General features: G+C 41.9%; 1 protein-coding gene across 2 annotated transcripts in view; it reads left to right on the top strand.

Annotated features, from left to right (window-relative positions):
- Positions 1-309: 309 nt before the first annotated feature.
- The window catches only part of KDM3B (lysine demethylase 3B), a 53,300-nt gene continuing 34,918 nt past the window's right edge, over positions 310-18,691 (top strand). The window contains exons 1-8 of one of the 2 annotated variants that reach the window (XM_027468350.3): positions 491-610; positions 7,105-7,239; positions 11,618-11,785; positions 13,165-13,278; positions 13,736-13,841; positions 15,379-15,503; positions 16,826-16,894; positions 17,842-18,420. In XM_027468350.3, coding sequence (XP_027324151.1) covers positions 11,741-11,785; positions 13,165-13,278; positions 13,736-13,841; positions 15,379-15,503; positions 16,826-16,894; positions 17,842-18,420 — 1,038 coding nt within the window. In that variant the 5' untranslated portion in view covers positions 491-610; positions 7,105-7,239; positions 11,618-11,740. Of the gene's footprint in view, positions 611-7,104; positions 7,240-11,617; positions 11,786-13,164; positions 13,279-13,735; positions 13,842-15,378; positions 15,504-16,825; positions 16,895-17,841; positions 18,421-18,691 lie in introns of both variants that reach the window. The other variant, XM_027468349.3, reaches the window with a different exon arrangement.

Here is an 18,691-nt window from a genome sequence, read left to right as displayed (position 1 = left end):
GCCCGCAGCGTCCCTCGCCGCCTGCCGAGCACCGTTCGAGGCCCGCCGCACCCCGCGGCGAGGGACCCAAAGCGCCGCCGCCGCCATCACTCCTGGCGCGTTCGAAACCGCCGCTCGGCCCCCGCAGCCACGGCTGTCGCCGCGCTGCCTTTTAGGCGTGCGTTCACCCCCGGCTTCAGGTAACGACTCCTGAGCCGCGGCCGCTCCCGACCGCGAGCCCCGACCCGCCCCGGGCCTCCCGGCAGCGGCGCCGGAGCCAGGCGGGGCGGCGCGGGGCACTGTGGGGCAGAGGAAGGAGGGGGGAGGGCGGCCTGCGCCGGGTGCATGCCGGGAGCGGGGCGGGCGGCGCTCGGAGGCCCAGCGCGGGGCAGGCGCTCGCTCGGTGTCTCGGGGCGGCGGCGACCGGTGGGCTCGCGGCGGCGGCTCCTGCCCGGCGGGGATGGCGGACGTGGCGGCCTCCCCCGTGGGGAAGCGGCTCCTGCTGCTGCTGGCGGCGGGGCCGGGCGAGGGCGAGGCGGCGGGGCCGGAGCCCGGGCCTGCGCTGCCCTCCCGGGCCTGGCGGAGCGGCACGGTGCGAGCCATGAGCGGGGCCGTGCCCCAGGACCTGGCGGTGAGGCCCCGGCGGCGGGCGCGGGGGTGGCGAGGGGCCGCGGGCGGGGGGCGCTGGCGGGCCGGGCCGGCCGCGCGCGGGCCGCGGGTGCGGGCCGCCGCCGGGCAGCGCTGCGGGGCGGGCGAGGCGCCGGGGCGCGGCCTCCCCGGGGGGTCGCGGCGGCGCCGCGCTGGCCTCCCCGCGCGCGCCGCCCCGGAGGGCGCCGTCCCGGAGGCCGCCGCCCGCCGCTCCCCGCAGGGCCGCGCGGGCCGGGCAGCGGCGGGGCCGGCCTGCGGCGAGCGTGCCGCCGGGGCTGCGGGGCGGGGGGCGGCCGCAGCCGGGGGGTGCGCGCTGCTGCGGCGTGCTGCTGGCGGTGCGTGTGCGCCCGGCTTCTGGCCCGGTGCTCTGGGAGGCCGCCGGGGGTTCCCGGGCAGCGGCGGTGGTGCCCCGTGTCTAGAGACGCCGCTCCGAGCTGGGCTCAGCGGCTCGGTTGTCTTCGTTTCTGTTTCCAACAGAAGCGATTTGTGGTGTGCGTAGCGTTTCAACGCTTTTCGTGGTTTCATTTGGCTTATTTCTAGTAGGCGCTGTGAAACTCAGGTGAAGACTTGCAAAAGAGTTCTCAAAAGACGTCTATGCTGTTTCTCTTTGTGTGTGCCAGTTCACCAAGTATTCATTGGGACTGAAGATGTGCTCTGGAGGTGTCTGAGAACTTTGGCTTTTAAAATGACCCATAGTACGGGAATGCAGTTGTGTTTGTGAAGAGTCTTGTCAGCTGTCTTTGTGATTAGTTTAATTTTGTTGTCGTCGCAACAAGTTATTTGGATTTCTTTGCAGAATTCCAACACTGAGAAGCTTTCTTGCCTTCTTAAAATGACGTTGCTTTCTTAGCTCTGGTTTTTGGACAAGGATCTTTTTCCCCCTTTTATCTAAAGGTGCCTTAGTTCATATAAGAATGAAACTGGGGAAGACCGTACCTTTTTAGCAGAGATCAGGTTAGAACAGACAACTGAAGCGTTGAGTAAGAAGTAGCATGCTGGTTTTAGCCTTGAAATTCCTGGTGGTCTGGCCTGGCACTCCCCAGCTGTGGTTGAGAATTATGGTGATGCACTCTAGCAGATGCCTTATTTGTCTGAGGAGGAGAAAGGAGGAAAAAAAAAGTCTAGAAGAGGGGATCTTCAAAAGTAAATTAGGAGAGGTGTGGGAGACTCCATCTGAAGTGTGGAAACATACTGGGGCAATGACCTGATCTGAAGAGCTACTCTTGTAGAAGGCTGCATTTGGCATGTATCGGTACCTTTGCATTATGGTCCCATCTGACTCAAATATGACTATGATGTAATAAATTTTTGCTATTCCTGATCTGACTACTGTTTTGGTGGAAGGACTAGTGGAGTGTGTGGGTTTTTTTTGTTTGTTTGGCTGGTTGGTTTGGTTGTGTGTTTTTTTTTTTTTTTTTTGATGGATCTCTGCCCAACAAAAGGTATTCACTTGTTTCCTGGTTAGTCATTGCTGTTCAACCATGTGACATTTGTTAGACTGTTTTGACAAAGGAAAAGATCAACAACTGTGCTTGATCGCGTAGGAAGTAGTTTGCTTTCTTCTTGTGTGTGTTTGTGTAAACTCATAACTTTTAGTACTGCTGTTCCTAACCTAGTTCCTTTCATCAGTAATTTTTCAGTTAGCACCGTTTCAGTGATGCAGCTGTCTCTAAACACTGTATTCTCCAAAGCTGTGAAAGAACTCTTAAACGTGAACTGAGTAAAATACTTCAGGTGGATCTTTCATAGTTCTGTAATGTGGAATATTTAGTGTTGTCATGGAACCTTCCATACAAAATGAACACCACTTTGACAATAATTGGTAGAAGAGCTGGGGGGCATGTCCTGTGAGGAGAGGCTGAGGATACCTGGGTTGTTCAGTCTGGAACAAGAAGCCAAGAAGCAACCTCCCTGTTCTCTACAACTTCCTGGGGAGGGAAAGTGCAGAGGGAGGTGCCAGTCTCTTCTCCCTTGTCACCAGTGACAGCACATGCATTGGAATGGCACAGAGCTGCACCAGAGGAGGTTCAGACTGGACATTAGAAAGAATTTCTTTACTATAAGGGTGGTCAAACACTGGAACAGGCTTCCTAGAGAGGTACCTGAGGGCCTCTTGCCTGTCAGCATTCGGGAGGTGTTTGGATAATGCCCTCAGTAACATACTTTAACTTTTGGTTGGCTCTGAAGTGGTCGAGCAGTTGGATTAGATCATCTGTGAAGGTCCCTTCCAACTGAACTATTCTATTAAGATATACTGTCAGAAAAGTTGTCTTTTTTTATAATTCACTCAGCCAGAAGTGAGGATTTGGTACTGGGCAGTCGACCATGCTTCAGGAATTACTGTTCTAAGATTAAGTAATAATGTGGATGAGGTCTGAAGAAAGCAAGAATAAAATGTATTCTGCTCTGAGTTATTTAAGTCTGTGTTTTCTTGTGGTGTCCTGTAAAGGTAGTTTCACTTAGTACCCCATAGTCTCTTGTTGGCTTTTAAGAAATATAAAACAGTTTTATATCTATGCATTTCCAAGGCAGGAAACCGGAGAACAGGCAAAAAGTATAACATTTAAAGTGTTTCAGAAAGCTGCTAAAATAGTCTTTTAATATCGGAAAAGCAGTATTACTTTAGATTACTACATGTTTTTTGTGGTGTCTTCTTCATAAGCAATTTCATGGAATAAAGCTGACATTTAGGAATTACCTGAATTGCAGAATAAGCTCAATTTACTTTGCAAGTATCAGAAATATTTGAGTTAACCGTAGATATCAGGGTATTTCAACTAATTTCTCTAGGTCACTTTATGTATCCTCCAGATTGTAGATGAAAAATGCTGCAACACTACAGGACTGGATTTAGATCTGTGTGCCCTCAAGCAGTTTTGGGATGCTACTTGAAAGTCATCTTGGCAGTAGGGAAGAATGTGGCTAAAAAGTACATATACTGCCCGTATGGGGTAGGGTGTCTGCGGGTACACGGCTGCTGCAGAATTTTCATGTTACCTGATTGGGACTGAGTAGGGAGCTTGTAAAGGCATTCAGGTTGCAATAGATCTGGAGAGAAGAGTTTGCATATGGGGAGTTGAAGCTGGGACACCATGCAAGTGGCAGGAAGGTTCACAACAAGCTGGGATTCTATGGTATCGATTGCTTTCTATGCACTCTAGTCAGTGTCACTTTCTGTCCTGCAGTGATCGTTCTGTCAGCAAGTTACTTGTGTGAGTTTGCATGTCAGAAGGGTATATAGGGGCAAAAGACCGTGGAAGGTGTTCCTGTCTTTGTCTCATTCACTGTCTCATATTGCTGCAGTTGAAAGCAGAATACTGGGCTGGATGGACGTTGTTCAGGCCAGTAGGCAGGGCATATCTGTAATGCTTCTCGATGGAAGAGAGTTGTAGATAGACCAACAGGATGTTGATTTTTATTTTTTTTAATAAATTTTTACTTGCTTTGCAAGTGAAATACGTTTCTTTGAAGGAGAGCTGACCGCAAAGCAGCAGATGTACATTTTTTCCACTCACTCACTGATACTTTCTTGGTGGCCTAAGTACAAAGTATTATGAATGCTTTTTATGCCACATTTTCTTCTGATGGCCTTTCTGTCTTCCAAGATGTGAAAGATAGACATCAGCACAGGAAAATCTGCATTCATCTGATGAACAGCGTCTTTTTTGTCTCCACTGACTGCTTTTCTCAAGAATCAAGTGTCACGAGGGATTCTGTAACTACTCATTTACAGTGAAATGCAAGGAGCAGAGATATAACAAGGGGGGTGGAATGCCTCTGCAGTTGTAACTTGTGCAAGTCACTTATTCCCCACCAGTTGGATAGGGAAGAGAATAGGAAAAGTAAAATTGGAAGAACTTGTGGGTTGAAATAAAGATGGTGTAACTGGTAGAGCAAAGCTGCGTGTACAAGTAAAGCAAAATAAGGAATTAATTCACTGCTTCCCAGTGGCAGGCCAGTGTTTAGCCACTACTTCCAGGAAGGCATGACTTCATCATGCGTACTGGTTGCTTGAGAAGACGAATGCCGTAACAATAAATATCCTCCCTTCTCCTATGTTTTCCACCCAGCTTTTACTGCTTTGCACAGTGCCATGTGGTATGGGATATCCCTTTGGTCAGTCTCGGTCTCAGCTGTCCTGGCTGTCTCTTCCCAGCCTCTTGTACACCCCCAGCCTCCTCACTGTCAGGGCAGCACGAGAAGCTGAAAAGTGCTTGGCTCTGTCTAAGCACTGCTCTGCAACAACTAACACATTCGTGTTCTTGTCAATGGTATTCAAAATCCAAAATGCAGCACCATACCAGCTACCATGAAGAAAGTTAACTACCCCAGCCCAGCATGTATGTGCAGCCATGTCATGTTCTTATGGAAACGTTTGGATAAATGTTTTTCCAATAAGATTTAGTAAGTGCAGTGTAAGTTTGTGTATCCTTTTCTGTTTGGCCCTTGTATAGTCTTTTAAAACGGTCGTAAGCTGTGCTTGGTTATACAGTAACTTCTCTTGATAGTGCCAGAGTACTCACTACACTTGATGCTTACTGCTTCCACTTTCAACTGTTGATTAAAGAATCCAAACAAAATTCTGTTTTTCCTCCACATGGTTATTGTTTCAAGGTCGTTGTGCTTATGACTTCAGTTGCACGATGCTTCATGCTTTTGCTTTCAAACCATCATTGTCTACACCTAATAGCTTGTGCTACTTCCTTTTGATTAGACGCCCTGTCTAATTAAGGCATTGGACTTTCCCGTCAGTGGCAGGATTACTTTCTTCTGTGGTTTGCAAGTATGTTTTCTTTTGAAACCGTTTTTGTTGTACTTGTAGTTGGAAAAAGTGTTACTACTTACCTCTTGTTGTCATTGATTAACTAACTGACGATGCTTTTGCGAGGTAGTGCTGCTTGGTAGCGACTGCTATGTGTTGTCAATACTTGCTGCCAGGAGTCTCTTTTTTGTGTCTTGTCTATACTAGATTAAGAGGTTTCACAAAAGGAACAGAAAGATGGGGAAGTTTCCTTGTACAGTTTTCTTTTCCTTCAGGTTTTGAATGTATGTGGGTTAGGATTAAAGGGAGGACAGGGTTAGGTGATGACAATACATTGGGGGTCTGCTCCAGGCCACCTGACCAGGTAGAACAAGCAGATGAGGCCCTCTTCAGATAGAAGCAGCTTCCTGTTTGCAGGCCCTGGTTCTTATGGGGAACTTAAACCACCCTGAGACCTGTTGGAGGGACAACACAGCAGGACATAAGCAATTCAGAAGGTTCCTGGAAGGTGTTGATGCCAACTTCCTTCTCCAAGCAGTAGAGAAGCCAATGAGGAGAGGTGCTCTGCTGAGCCTTGTTCTCGCCAATAATGCAGGGCATGTTGGGAATATGCAGATCAGTGGCAGCCTTGGCTGCAGTGACCATGAAATGCTGGAGTTCAAGATCTGTAGGCCAGTGAAAAGGGTGAATAGCTAGCTCACAGCCCTGGACTTTGGGAGAGCAGACTTCGGCCTCTTCAGTGGTCTGCTTGGTACAGTACCATGGGATAATACTTATCAGCCTGGAGAGGAGAGGGCATGGGGGAATCTCATGAATGTACATAAATACCTGAAGGGAGGATACAGTAAGGACCGAGTCAGGCTGTTTTCAGTGGTGCACAGTGCCAGGACAGGAGACCGTGAGCACGAACTGGAACACTGGGTCTGTCTGCACATCAGGAAGCAGATTTCCACTGTGCAGAGATTGCCTAGAGAGGTAGTTGAGTCTCCCTCTTTGCAGATGCTCAGAAGTTTTGTGGACATGGACCTGGGAAATTGGCTCTGGATATCTCTGCCTGAGCAGGGGGGCTGGACCAGATGACCTCCAGAGGTCCTTTACAACCTCAACTATTTTGTGATAATTATTAATCAGTATCAGCTTTAAGCATAGTTTTTCCCTGTAGTAATTGTGAGATTTTGGGCCATATGTTCAAATCCATTTGTTACCTGGCTCAATATAAATTATTTCAAAGGTAGATTTTTCTACCTGATTTTTTCCTTAGTTTTCCTCGTTTTGGGAATCAGCCGTTATAAACACACATAGCAAATATATATTTCAGGTAGATATTTTTCTTGTAAGAAAAATTCAGTAATCATGCTTCAAAGTTTTTTTTGTGCATAGGTGTAAACTTCATTGTTGTCTGCCATAATGGATTCCAAAATAACTCTTTGGATGGATTAGCTATTAGAATACTGCTAGAGTTTAATTTTTTAGATCTAATTAATGGTGGTACTAGCTGCATGAGATCTCAGATGTCTCACAAGTTGAAATCTCAGTATCTGTATCTACCTTCTTATTTCCCCTCCTACTTGTTGACAATGAAGTTCTTTTCTTTCAACATCTTAACGAGTAAGAGGTCATGGACAGACCTGTTACCCAGTTTCACTTGGTAGCCTGCAATAGATTCGTACCAGTGCCTCCTTTCTGGGCATAAGTACTATTATTCCAATTTACAGATGGGGAAACTCAGCCAGTGAGAATAAATGGCTTGACCAAGGCCATGCAGGAAGCCTCTGATGGAGCAGGGAATTGAACCTGGGTCTCTGGCTACTCTCTAGCAACTGATGGACCACCCTTCCTTTCAAAACTAGGTAAAATTTAAGACCATTTTAAGGGATATTTTTGAACTTGGATTTTTTTGCTTCCTTTTTTTTCCTAATTATATAAAACCCTAAAATGTAAAGTTTTTCTTATGTTTATCGTAGATAGCATCTACATTAGTCCTTTGTGCAAATTGTAATGCAATAAACTCCAGTAGTTCTATCATATACCATGTTTGTAGCCTGTGTAATGTGATGAAAAAGACCAATATCTGCGTCCTATCTATACTACGTCTTTTGCTTTGTTACTACTTTTGTAGTGGAATTGGTGTTAGAAAATTTGGGGAGTAATTCTATTTGAACCAGGCTATAGTTCTCTAGAGTTTATTAAGACCTGAGTGTTAGTGTAGCAGCTACACAAACCTGTGCCTTCTAGACAAACACTTCAGGCTGTTGTTGTATATCAAATAAAGCAGAGCAACAGCTCTGCTTTCTGGCGTCACTTTTCTTGGGACGGACAGGCAACTAAATAAAAGGAGGGGAAGCTAGGAGAATTACAGGTGTTCGTGTACCCTCTGTTTTTTTGAGTTGCAACAACACTTCTTGTAGATTAAAAAAAAATACTAAAATTGTTATTCTTTGTAATTAGATATTGATTAAGGAAGGCATTTTTTGGTATAGGATAACTTGGGAAATCGTGCAGTCGCATTTTGTCTAAGCAGCATCATTTTTTTCTTTTATGCAATACAGACATACTGGCACTAATTGCATATCCTGTTGATATCATCAATATCACTGTTCAAAAGTTTTGGTATTAGAAAAGTGCAGTTGCTGTTGTTATCAGTGGGTTGTCTGAACTGGTTGTGAGCAAACGTGGAAGGGTCAGCTGGTGGTAGTATATGTGACCCCACAAATTGCAGGGCCGTTGATATATTGGAGAGATAATTTATTCCAGGGTTTCCAGGGCTTTAGCATGCAGACATTTCCCTTTTGACACAAAGCTAGAGTGTTTTCAAATTAAACTGAGAACCTCCTTTTTTTTTTTTTTTTTTTTTTTTTCATCTATAATGCAACATCTTTGCTTAAAGCTTCTGAGTTTTACAACAAAGGTAGAGTATTGCTGTATACCACTTTAAATATCAAAAGCAAATATTTGTTATTCGCTCTCGAGTGTCTAATCTGTCCTTACTTTAGGCTTATCTTTCAGGATTCCCTTAGTGGTTTTCTCATACCCACTAAGTGGGCATCAGTTAGTTGAAGAATATGCTGTAGTTATATTTAGTAGTCGTAAAAAGTAATGTATGTGTAGTGTGCTTTGCAAGTCAGCTTCTGCTTCTTGCATACCCAGTACACAGAAAGCAATTTCTATTGTAGATTCTGGAAACAGGAAGTGAAAATGTAGCTGTTTGTCTTGAGGCTTGCAGTCCTTTGGTGTGATCTTTTGGAAACTACTGGCGTAATTTTTCCTAATACAATGTGTGGTGTTGCATTGGATTGGAACATCTGCTCTCTGTATCTGTGTTGAGGAAAATACTCTACTTGGTATTGGTTTAGAATTAATAGTGCCTTCCTTTGCTGGTTGTAAATCAAAGTTTGTCAGGCTGTGTGTGTGTGTGTATATATAATATGCATATAACATGTATTCCTTCTTGTATAAAAGAATATTATATATATTATATACATGTATGTGATATTTGTTGCTTCTTGTATACCAAGTGGAAGAAAACTGAGTATTGGACATAAAGTGTGTAAAACAAACTTGCCATGACTTCTCTGTTTTGCAAGGAAGAGAGATGAGCTTAATATGATAATGTTGTTCTACTTTACTCTCTTTTTGACCCAGATTCTGGATCTGAGGTTTCAAAAAACAAAACGACGACAACAAAAAATGCAAAGTCAAAGTCTGTTTTCTGAGTTAAATAACAGCAGCATTGCTATTGCTGACAGTCGCAGTATTTCTCACAATTTTTAGTAAGCATCTTAAAGAAATGTGGAACACCCATCTAGAAGTTCATCAAATACTATTTTTTCTAGCACTGTGGTGAATTTGTTTTTGTTCTGCGTTGTTTTGTGTTTTAAACCAAGGAGTAACTTGTTAAATTTGGAGCTAAAAGTGGAGCTTTTCCAATTTATCAATTTATAATGATTCATAGAAATGTGAGGTGCCTCATAGGTTAAGACTGGAAGAAATTTACGTATAGTCTGATTTCATGTGTCTCACAAGATAAATTAACTCAAGTCTTGTATAAAGAAATAAATAGCTTATCCTTATTTCTTTGGGTCAGGGCATTAAGCTTTGCTTTACTGCTTGTTTGAATTTGTTTGCCTTTGTTAATCCTTGCCAACTACTTTAAGGGTTTTTGCTAGTATCATGGTTTAACCCAGCCGGCAGCTACATACCACACAGCTCACCACTCCCTCTCTGGGATGGGGGAGAGAAATGGGAAAGTGAAGCCTGTGAGTCGAGATAAAGACGGTTTATTAAGACAGAAAAATAATAGTAATTAATAATAATAATATCTTTAATTATGCTAATAGTACTACTAATAATGTCTACAAACAAGTGATGCACAATGCAATTGCTCACCACCTGCTGACCGATGCCCAGCCTAACCCCAAGCAGCTGCCCCCCCGTCCCGGCTAGCCACCCCTGTATATTGTTCAGCATGACCCCAGATGGGATGGAATACCCCTCTGGCCAGTTTGGGTCAGCTGTCCGGGGTCTGTTCCCTCCCAGCTCCTGCTGCACCCCCAGCCTGCCTGCTGGCAGGACAGAGCGAGAAGCTGAGACGTCCTTGGCTTGGTCTATGCACTGCTCTGCAACAATTAAAACATCGGGGTGTTATCAGCACTCTTCTCATCCTAAGCCAAAACATAGCACCCTACCAGCTGCTAGGAGGGAAATTAACTCTGTCCTAACTGAAACCAGGACAGCTAGCAAGAAGTGTTTTTTCTGTGTAGTTGTTTATAAAATCTCTATTCCTTTTCATCAAATTCTTGAGTATCTTAAGAGAAGATGTATATTTCTAGCATCTAGCTAGCATCATTCCAGAAGTTCATTTTGGCCAACTTTTTCATGTAACGTAAGAGAATTATAAGATGATTACCTGACTAATGTCATACATACAAACAAGCAATTCTTCTTTCTACTCTTAACATGATAGTCCTTTCTTAATGTCATATTTTACTGCCATAAACCATATAGTAGCACACAGGTACCATAGTGGCACAGGTATATTATTAAGAAAGGTACAGGCCCAGAAACAGAAAAGGTGTTCAGTCAAACTTTCTTTATTGATGAAACTTGTTGAATTTGAGGAAAGATGTGTGGTAAAACACAGTTGTCTTTCTCTGCAGGGCAGCTTAGGAAGTAATGGAGATAAAGAATTCATCAGGAAAGCTGCTTCATGTTTTTTCCCTCTCTTGCTGGACAGATTTTGAGTCTGGAGGAAGGGGTGGGGAAGAAGAGAATGAGTGGTCTCCAGTACCTCTATTAATGAGGATTACTGGTAAAGCAGAGAGGGGTCTGTTACCCTCAATGATCTTGCAATTATTACAAAACTCTGTTTTGACTATTCAGATTAAGGTCTTTCTTAACTGATTAGGAATTTCTTTCTGTTCTCCTGACTTATTTTTGGTTACATGTGTGTAGTATGTAAGTTCTGTATCTGAAAGATTGGAATGCAACTTCATTTTAACATTTAATAGCACTAACTGTTAGGGCATGGAATGAGACTTGTAACTTGTTCCTGTTCTTAGCATTCTTGCATATGGATTTAGTATTTGCCCTTTGTGACAGGGAGAAATGAGGATGGTATCTGAGAACAGTGATTTAGAATTGTAGTACAATTTGTGTTGTACTTAAAACGTCATTAAAAATCTAGTAAGTATTTTGAGATGCCATCAAAAATATTTGCATTTGGTTCAGGAAGTTTAATGTTCAAGGTGACACAAAACTTGTGATAGAGAGTGGTTTTCATAAACACAGGCTTTCCTGTCTGAAGGATTCGATTTGGTAAATGTCAGTTATAAAGCTATCTGTACTGATACAGGCCATCTGTTGAAATGCCAAGTAGGAGTCTGTAAATTCTCTAGCAATCCCAATGTACAAGAGGCTTGCTCATCAGTTGTATTTTGGGATAAATAAGTTTCAGATCTTTAGTTTTGTGCAGAGAAATGCAGCATTTGGAACTAGTAGTGTGTGTTTGGGGAATAAATACATTTTCATAGTTTAGTAGTTGCTGTGAATTCTAGTCCAGTTTCTTTTGAAATATGATAGTTATGCAGATGTGATGGTTCTCAGTGTTATCGTTAAAATACTAACCCTAATTTTTCTGATTAAAACTGCTGTATTCTCATCAATAGGAATTGTAAAAATTGATTTTTTTCTACTCTGTCTGAAAAGGACTAAATTACTTTTTTTAATCAGATCTTCGTGGAATTTGATGGCTGTAACTGGAAGCAACATGCCTGGGTGAAAGTCCATGCTGAAGAAGTTATAGTGTTGTTGCTGGAAGGATCGTTGGTTTGGGCACCTCGAAATGATCCAGTTATGCTTCAGGGGACTCGAGTCTCACCTACGCAGTGGCCTGCACTGGTGAGTATTTGACCAAAAAGTTCTTGTATCCTCAGAGATTTGCATGGGCAGTACAATGAAACACAAGGCTTGAATAGTACACCATTCTGCAGGTACCAAGAATTGCCTGGAGACAGGTTTTTTTAAATGGTAAATAGGGGAGAAAGTAACTGGGAGTTTTAGTGCCCTTGGAAAAACATCTGAGAGGCACTTGCTTCTAGTTCATGCCCCAGAAATTGAATGCTGTTGCCTCACAGAAATGAAGTATCTCTTACCAGTATGTCCAAAGAAATGTGATAAATACATCAAAGATTATTTTTTCCCTATTTTAGAACTTTGACTGTGACAGGATTTTTTAAATTGTGAGAATAAGTAGGATCTCTGCTTGAGATCCTACTCCATGCTTTTTAATAGGGTGTGAGCCCATTGAAATGCATTTGCCAATCAAGGGCCTTGTGCCTTGGTAGAATCTGAACTTGTTTTAAATGGACACTTGAGCTCAAAGCAACAAGTTCAGCACTGCATTTCGCTCTGAGGGTTTCTTTACTGCAGTTGGCTTAAGTCAGAAGAAAGCCAGACCTTTATAGCAGAGGTTCTGTAGGCAGTGTTTTTCCTATAGGTTTTTCCTTTCAATGGGAGACTAAATGTGCACTGCATTTGATATTCATACTGTCATGTACAGGAGAGTAGAGTGTGAACAAATTTGATGATCTGTTAAGGCAAAAATGTCAAACGTGATTTTAACACGTGATTAAGTGTGAGCATGAGACAGATTACACATTTCAAAGACTCCAGTGGTTGGCATCTTCATCTTGCATCAGCAAGTTATATTGTAATGTTATCATTCTGATTCTGCTAGATATTATTCTTCCATTAGTAATTTGTTCTACAGTTTGTACTATCAATAGCACACCTGGTATGAACTTCATCTTTGCACAGAACAGTAGCAAGAAATGCTCCCATTCATTAACATGCCTACGAAGTACTTGCACTTCTGTGCAGAAATGAAAACGCTCCTTTCAGAAGGCTATACCTGAAATACATAGCATAGCTTGAACTGTTAACTCAGGTATTTTTTTTTTTAACCTGAGCATCAGAAGGTGCTTACCTATGAAAAATCAAATATCACAAAACAAGTTTTCAGTTCTGCTTTAAGTTGTAATGAAGATGTGGAGCCAATTTTCTGCAATATATTGTCTTGTTATATGACACACTTGCAAGAATTATTTGCTTAAACATAATGAGTAATAATTTGCATTAAAACTCAGGTACTAGGAAATGCAGGTTGAAAAATGAAACTTTATTTTTTGATACTTAAGTAGCATATGAAAACAACTGCTCTTGGTCTATATGTGTGCTTGGTCATTTGTATAATCTTCATTTTCTGTTGTTTACCACAGACCTTCACTCCTCTAGTGGATAAGCTAGGTTTAGGCTCTGTGGTCCCAGTGGAGTTTCTTCTGGACAGACACTTACGTTTCCTGTCTGATGCCAGTGGATTACGTTTGTTTCAGGTATTTGGTGTTCAGATTAGTGCAAATTTAACTTCATGCTCTGTGTGACAATCTTTTTTTTTTTTCTTAAAACTTCTGTACTGTTCCACTTCCATATTCTTGTCTTCCTCCACTCACTGCCCTATCATGTCCTTGGATTTCCTTTTCTGCTTTTCCAGATACTTATACTAAGTTCATCTGCCTTCTAGAAGTCCTGGCTCCTGCCTATCTTGGTCAGTTGGAGAGCTGTCTGTTAAGCGTTGTGTAGATGATAATTGTAATGGAAGTTTAACAGCTTTTCCATAGCTAGTCCCTTTTTTTTTTCCTGTCATATTCAGCAATGTTTCTTCTGAATTGTACTCTTGTTTTTGTTTTATTTAATGTCTAAAAGCAGTCCAAGAAGAGCTCTCTCTCAAACTCATGCCTCTTTTACCTTAAAGCACTTTACTTTTATATTAAAACTGTTTGTTGTTGGCAGATGGGAACAGAGAGTCAGAATCAGATTCTCCAGGAACAGCCTTCACTAAGAGAATCTGTTAATGCATTGTTCAGTGACCAGAAACTTCAGGAGATATTTAGTAGAGGTAATACTGTGTTTTTCTTTCTCAGAACTACTTTGACTGTTGGGGAACGATTATGTTATTCTGGGATTTGTGAAGGGAAATAGTAATAGTATTAGTAGTAATAGTAATAGTAGTTACTGTTGGTTTGGAAGATTGGTTTTCTGTGTTCTTTCGCAAGCTCTTTACAAAGAAGCATTATTTTGAGATGAATGCCAGTAAGTATGCTGCTGAGATACAACTGGAAATACCTACTGTGTATTATCACTGAAGATCTGGTTAAAGTAGGACATCATACTATTGATAATGTGCATGTATTTACAACTTTCTTGATTTTAATCTTCCTTGCTTTGAGTTTTTAAAGTTGTCGTGGTTTAACCTGGCCGGCAGCTAAACACCACACAGCCATTCGCTCGCCCTCCCTCCTCCCTCTCTGGGACGGGGGAGAGAAATTGAAAGTGAAGCCTGTGAGTTGAGATAAAGACAGTTTAATAAGACAGGAAAATAATAATAATAATACAATGATGATAATAGTACTACTAATAATAATGCGTTCAAACTAGTGATGCACAATGCAATTGCTCACCACCCACTGACCGATGCCCAGCCTAACCCCGAGCAGTCCGGCCCCCACTGTCCCGGCTAGCCACCCCTATATATTGTTTAGCATGACGTCAGATGGTATGGAATACCCCTTTGGCTAGTTTGGGTCACCTGTCCTGGGTCTGTCCCCTCCCAGCTCTTGCTGCACCCCCAGCCTGCCCATTGGCAGGACAGAGCAAGAAGCTGAGATGTCCTTGGCTTAGCATAAGCATTGCTCTGCAACAATTAAAACATCGGGGTGTTATCAGCACTCTTCTCATCCTAAGCCAAAACATAGCATTCTACCAGCTACTTGGAAGAAAATTAACTCTATTCTAACAGAAACCAGGACAAAAGTGTTGGTGCTGTTCTATGATTCTGTTCTATAATTCTGGAAATTTAGAAATGAAGTTGCTCTGTACTTGTTGATTTTTTTGGACCAGAGAAATTTTCCCTTTGTTACATTGAATTCCTTCATTTTTATAATTAATGTATGAATCATTTAAGTTGCAAATACTGTGTTACCAAAGCTGTTGAGCACAGTGTTAATATCCTAGTTATTATCTGGATTGCGTATTAGGATTTAAGCCTGATTGTAGCTTTTGGTTATCTATTGGGATCTTCTAATTCGAGTGCTAAAATAATTTTTCCATCCAGAATTTGGGTTCATAGGTTAGGTGTCCACCTTAGAGGTAGACCACTGTATTATTTTTGAAGGTGAACATAATGGGGATTTGGTGTCTGTTGGTTTAATAAAATATGTAAACTGAATGAATTTTGCCCTTACAATAATTTGGACTTACAGCTATGAGGGCTTATTGACATCTTACAGTAGAATGAGTTGCTTATGCAAAATGTATAGCAGAAGCCCTAGCATTTTAATTTTCTTCAACTTGAAAGCTGGCACTTCTGTGCACGTATGATCCTTGTATGACGCTAAGCTTGTTTGGAAGATGTGCTCAAAGTGCTTCTTTTCCAGTTCCTTACAGCATCCAAGGCCAAAGAGTTAAGGTTTACCAACCAGAGGATGAGAACAGCTGGCTCTGTGGTGTTGTGAGCCATCAAGATCCAATAACTCGTCTTATGGAAGTGTCTGTGACTGAGGTAAAAATATTCAGCACTGCTTTGAGCGTTCTAAATACTATTTCTGAGTGTTTCATGGAGAATGACAGCTTCACCAAAACTTGAACTTTTGGTTCTTGGCTACTTGGTTGTTTTTACCACGTGTGTGTGTTTTATTGTGTGGGCTTTATGGATTATTTTTTTTCTGTTGTGATGACTTCTCCCAATAAATGATGGTACACAGCCCACTAATATAAAAGAATCTGTAAGAACTCCTTTGAAAATGATCTCTATGTGAGAAAATACTGACTATTGAAAAAATTTGAGAGCTTGATGTTGTAGAGAAAGCTCCTTTCTGGTTCTGTAATGCTGTGTTTTTTCTATTCCATGTCTCAACTTGTATCTGACAGGTTGCAGAAGTAGTTTGAAGCAAGTGCATCACAGAAGATGAAGCCTTAGTCTAAACAGATTTGATTGGTGTAGTTTAGTTTTGGCTGTTTGCCCTGTTACAATCGGTATTTGGTTTGCTTTATGTGATTCTGGAGTCTGACAAGTTGCTCAGCCTTACCAGCAGCCTGCTCCTAGTGGCTTCCTTTGTCAGGAGCAACTAGGAACAGGTCTGTGGGTCTGTGTGGAAATTACTATAGGAACATTTTTTTTTTTTTCCTCTGTAGCCTTTTCCATATGCAATAAATACATGCAGAACAAATGCACTGAATCCGTATGCATGTGCAGTAATCTTGCACTCTGAGTACTAGATCTATTGCTAATGCACAGGAAAAAAATATACCGTGTATGGTTAATAATTCTGGTACTTTGGAGAGACATTGAAATTGTGGAGTATATGCTTTCAACAGATGCATGCCGGGAAAGATGCCAATTTATTGTGTATCTACTGTCAGATAAAAAGGTAACCTTCATGCACAGCTACAAAGATTGGGTAGTCATTGCTCATTTTGGGGAGATACCAATGGGAATTGTCAGCATAAACTGAGGTGTTTCCTTCCAGTAGACTTTTCTACATCTGGCACATTGAATACTGGAACAATACTAAAATGAATTTAGAGAGATGCGCTTAGTGCGACAAGAGTTGCAAATAGAGTTGCTCAGTAGAACAAATATATAAGAAAGTAACAGTAGGAATCAAATCTGAAAGTTTTATTGACTGAGAAGGAGCAAAAGAATAGAAGGTAAACTGAAAGGTTGTACTGTTGGTGAGAGAATGGACAAAAAGAAAGGGCAGATGAGAGATGGGCTGCAGAGAGTTTAAGGTCTCTTACATTGATATTGTATGCTCTGAACTAAAAACTAACCTCTTCTCTTGTTCCTCCTACCTCCTCAATATCAATCTGCATAAAAATTAGAGTGGTGAAATAAAGTCAGTGGATCCTCGACTGATTCATGTGGTGATGGATAACACTTCTCCAAGTGAGGTAGGTACTGCAGCAGTTCAGATCTTGTATATACAATATGAAACTTGGTAATGATCTAGATATAAAACATTTAAACATGGGAACAACTGAATACTGATGTGTTCACTGCAGGCTTTTGGTAATGCAACTGAAGGAGGAAAACTTTCTTTACCCCTCTGAGAAATGGTCATACTTTCCTTTAAACAATCTATTTTCTTTTAGCTTAGGCCTGTTATACTAAGTTCAGCATGGGTATTGAAGGAGTTCAGTAATCAGGGTGGTTGTGTTCCATTTTAAGGGTTAGTTCTCTAATAAAGAATGTCTGTGTGCTCAATGCCTTCATTTAACAGGATCACCCTTTGCTTTTCCACAGATCATGTTAGGCATTTAAAAATATATATATATTATCTGGCCTTTCTGAAGCAGACTTGTATGCTTGTGGCATTTCATTGCTTCAGTTGAGAGATTACATGATAACTTCTGGACCTGTTTTTACCCTAGTCTAAAAGTGCATGTTATATCCTGCAGTTAAAAATTACACGCTTTGGGTAGTGAACAAGATGTTTGCCCCTGAAAAGAACCATCAGGATTATTAGACTTGTTGCATGAGTTAGTGTGTAAATATCTTTCATACATTAGCAAGAATTATGTTGGCCGTGTTTTGTGTTCCCCAAAATCTGCTATGATACAGTATGTGCTGCAGCAAAACAGCTCATCTAAAATACTTGCTATGTTGATCCTATGCTAGTTAAAAAAACAATAGCAAACAAAAGCAAAAACAAAGCAAACAAAAAAAGACTGTTCATGCTTGTGTTCTGTGTTTGTGTTGTATCTTTTAGATCTGTTTAAAATAAACGTTTCTAAGTTTAGGGTAGCATAATTATTCCTCATTCTAATAGAGAAAATGATCTTTGAACATGTAGACGAGTCTATTCTGTTTAGTGGTTGTATGGTTTTGTCTGTTGTAGGGAGGGGGCCTTAAAGCAGCTAAATCGTCTAAAGGGAAAAAGAAGAAAGAAAGTTTGGAAGGAAAAGATGGACGGAGGAGAAAAAATGCTTCAGATTCTGGGTGTGATCCTGCAACAAAGAAGCTAAAGGAGAAGGGTGAGGTGGATAGCAATGGCAGTGATGGAGGTGAGGCAAGCAGAAGTCCTTGGAAAGGAGGCTCCAACAGTGAAACAGGACTGGATCCAAGGGCCAAACAGTTGCCTTCATTCATTCCTCAAATTAATCGCAATATTCGTTTTGCCACTTACACCAAAGAGAATGGTCGAACACTAGTAGTCCAAGATGAACCAGTTGGTGGTGACACAGCATTACCCTTCACTCCATTTTCTGCTGTGGCTGGACAAGCGTTACTAGTTGGATCTGGATGTAAAGAGGCAGGAAAATCACTGGAACAGGTTGGCCAAGGCACAGTGACTTCTTCAACCACAGTTACTACAACTGCTTTGACACCAACAACTGTGAGAATCTCTGATACCAGTTTGCCAGCTGTTACTGGACAGGACAAATTGAAAACAAACCGATCACAAGCCCAGGGAGAGGTGAGTAGCTCATGATCCAGCATGTTCAAGAAAAATGTGTATTTGCCAGCAGATCTTTTGCAACATGTTCCTGGTACAAAGTGTGTACATGGAACTGTACTGGACTACTTTTTCTCTGGTTAATCCCTCCTTTTCAAAGAAAATAACCTTTCTGTCATCTGATCTAAGAAAGGATCCAAAAGAAAGTGATGCTTGATAAAGAACTTGTAAGAGACAACTTTTTAGTGAACTTTTGAGCACTCTGGTTTTATTCAGCCTTAATCTGAGAAAT

The sequence above is a fragment of the Anas platyrhynchos genome, chromosome 14 (assembly GCF_047663525.1).
Source record: "Anas platyrhynchos isolate ZD024472 breed Pekin duck chromosome 14, IASCAAS_PekinDuck_T2T, whole genome shotgun sequence".
In the NCBI taxonomy this organism is placed as follows: domain Eukaryota; kingdom Metazoa; phylum Chordata; class Aves; order Anseriformes; family Anatidae; genus Anas; species Anas platyrhynchos.
The sequence above is the reverse complement of the archived record's forward strand: the minus strand, read 5'-3'. Positions and strand labels throughout refer to the sequence as shown.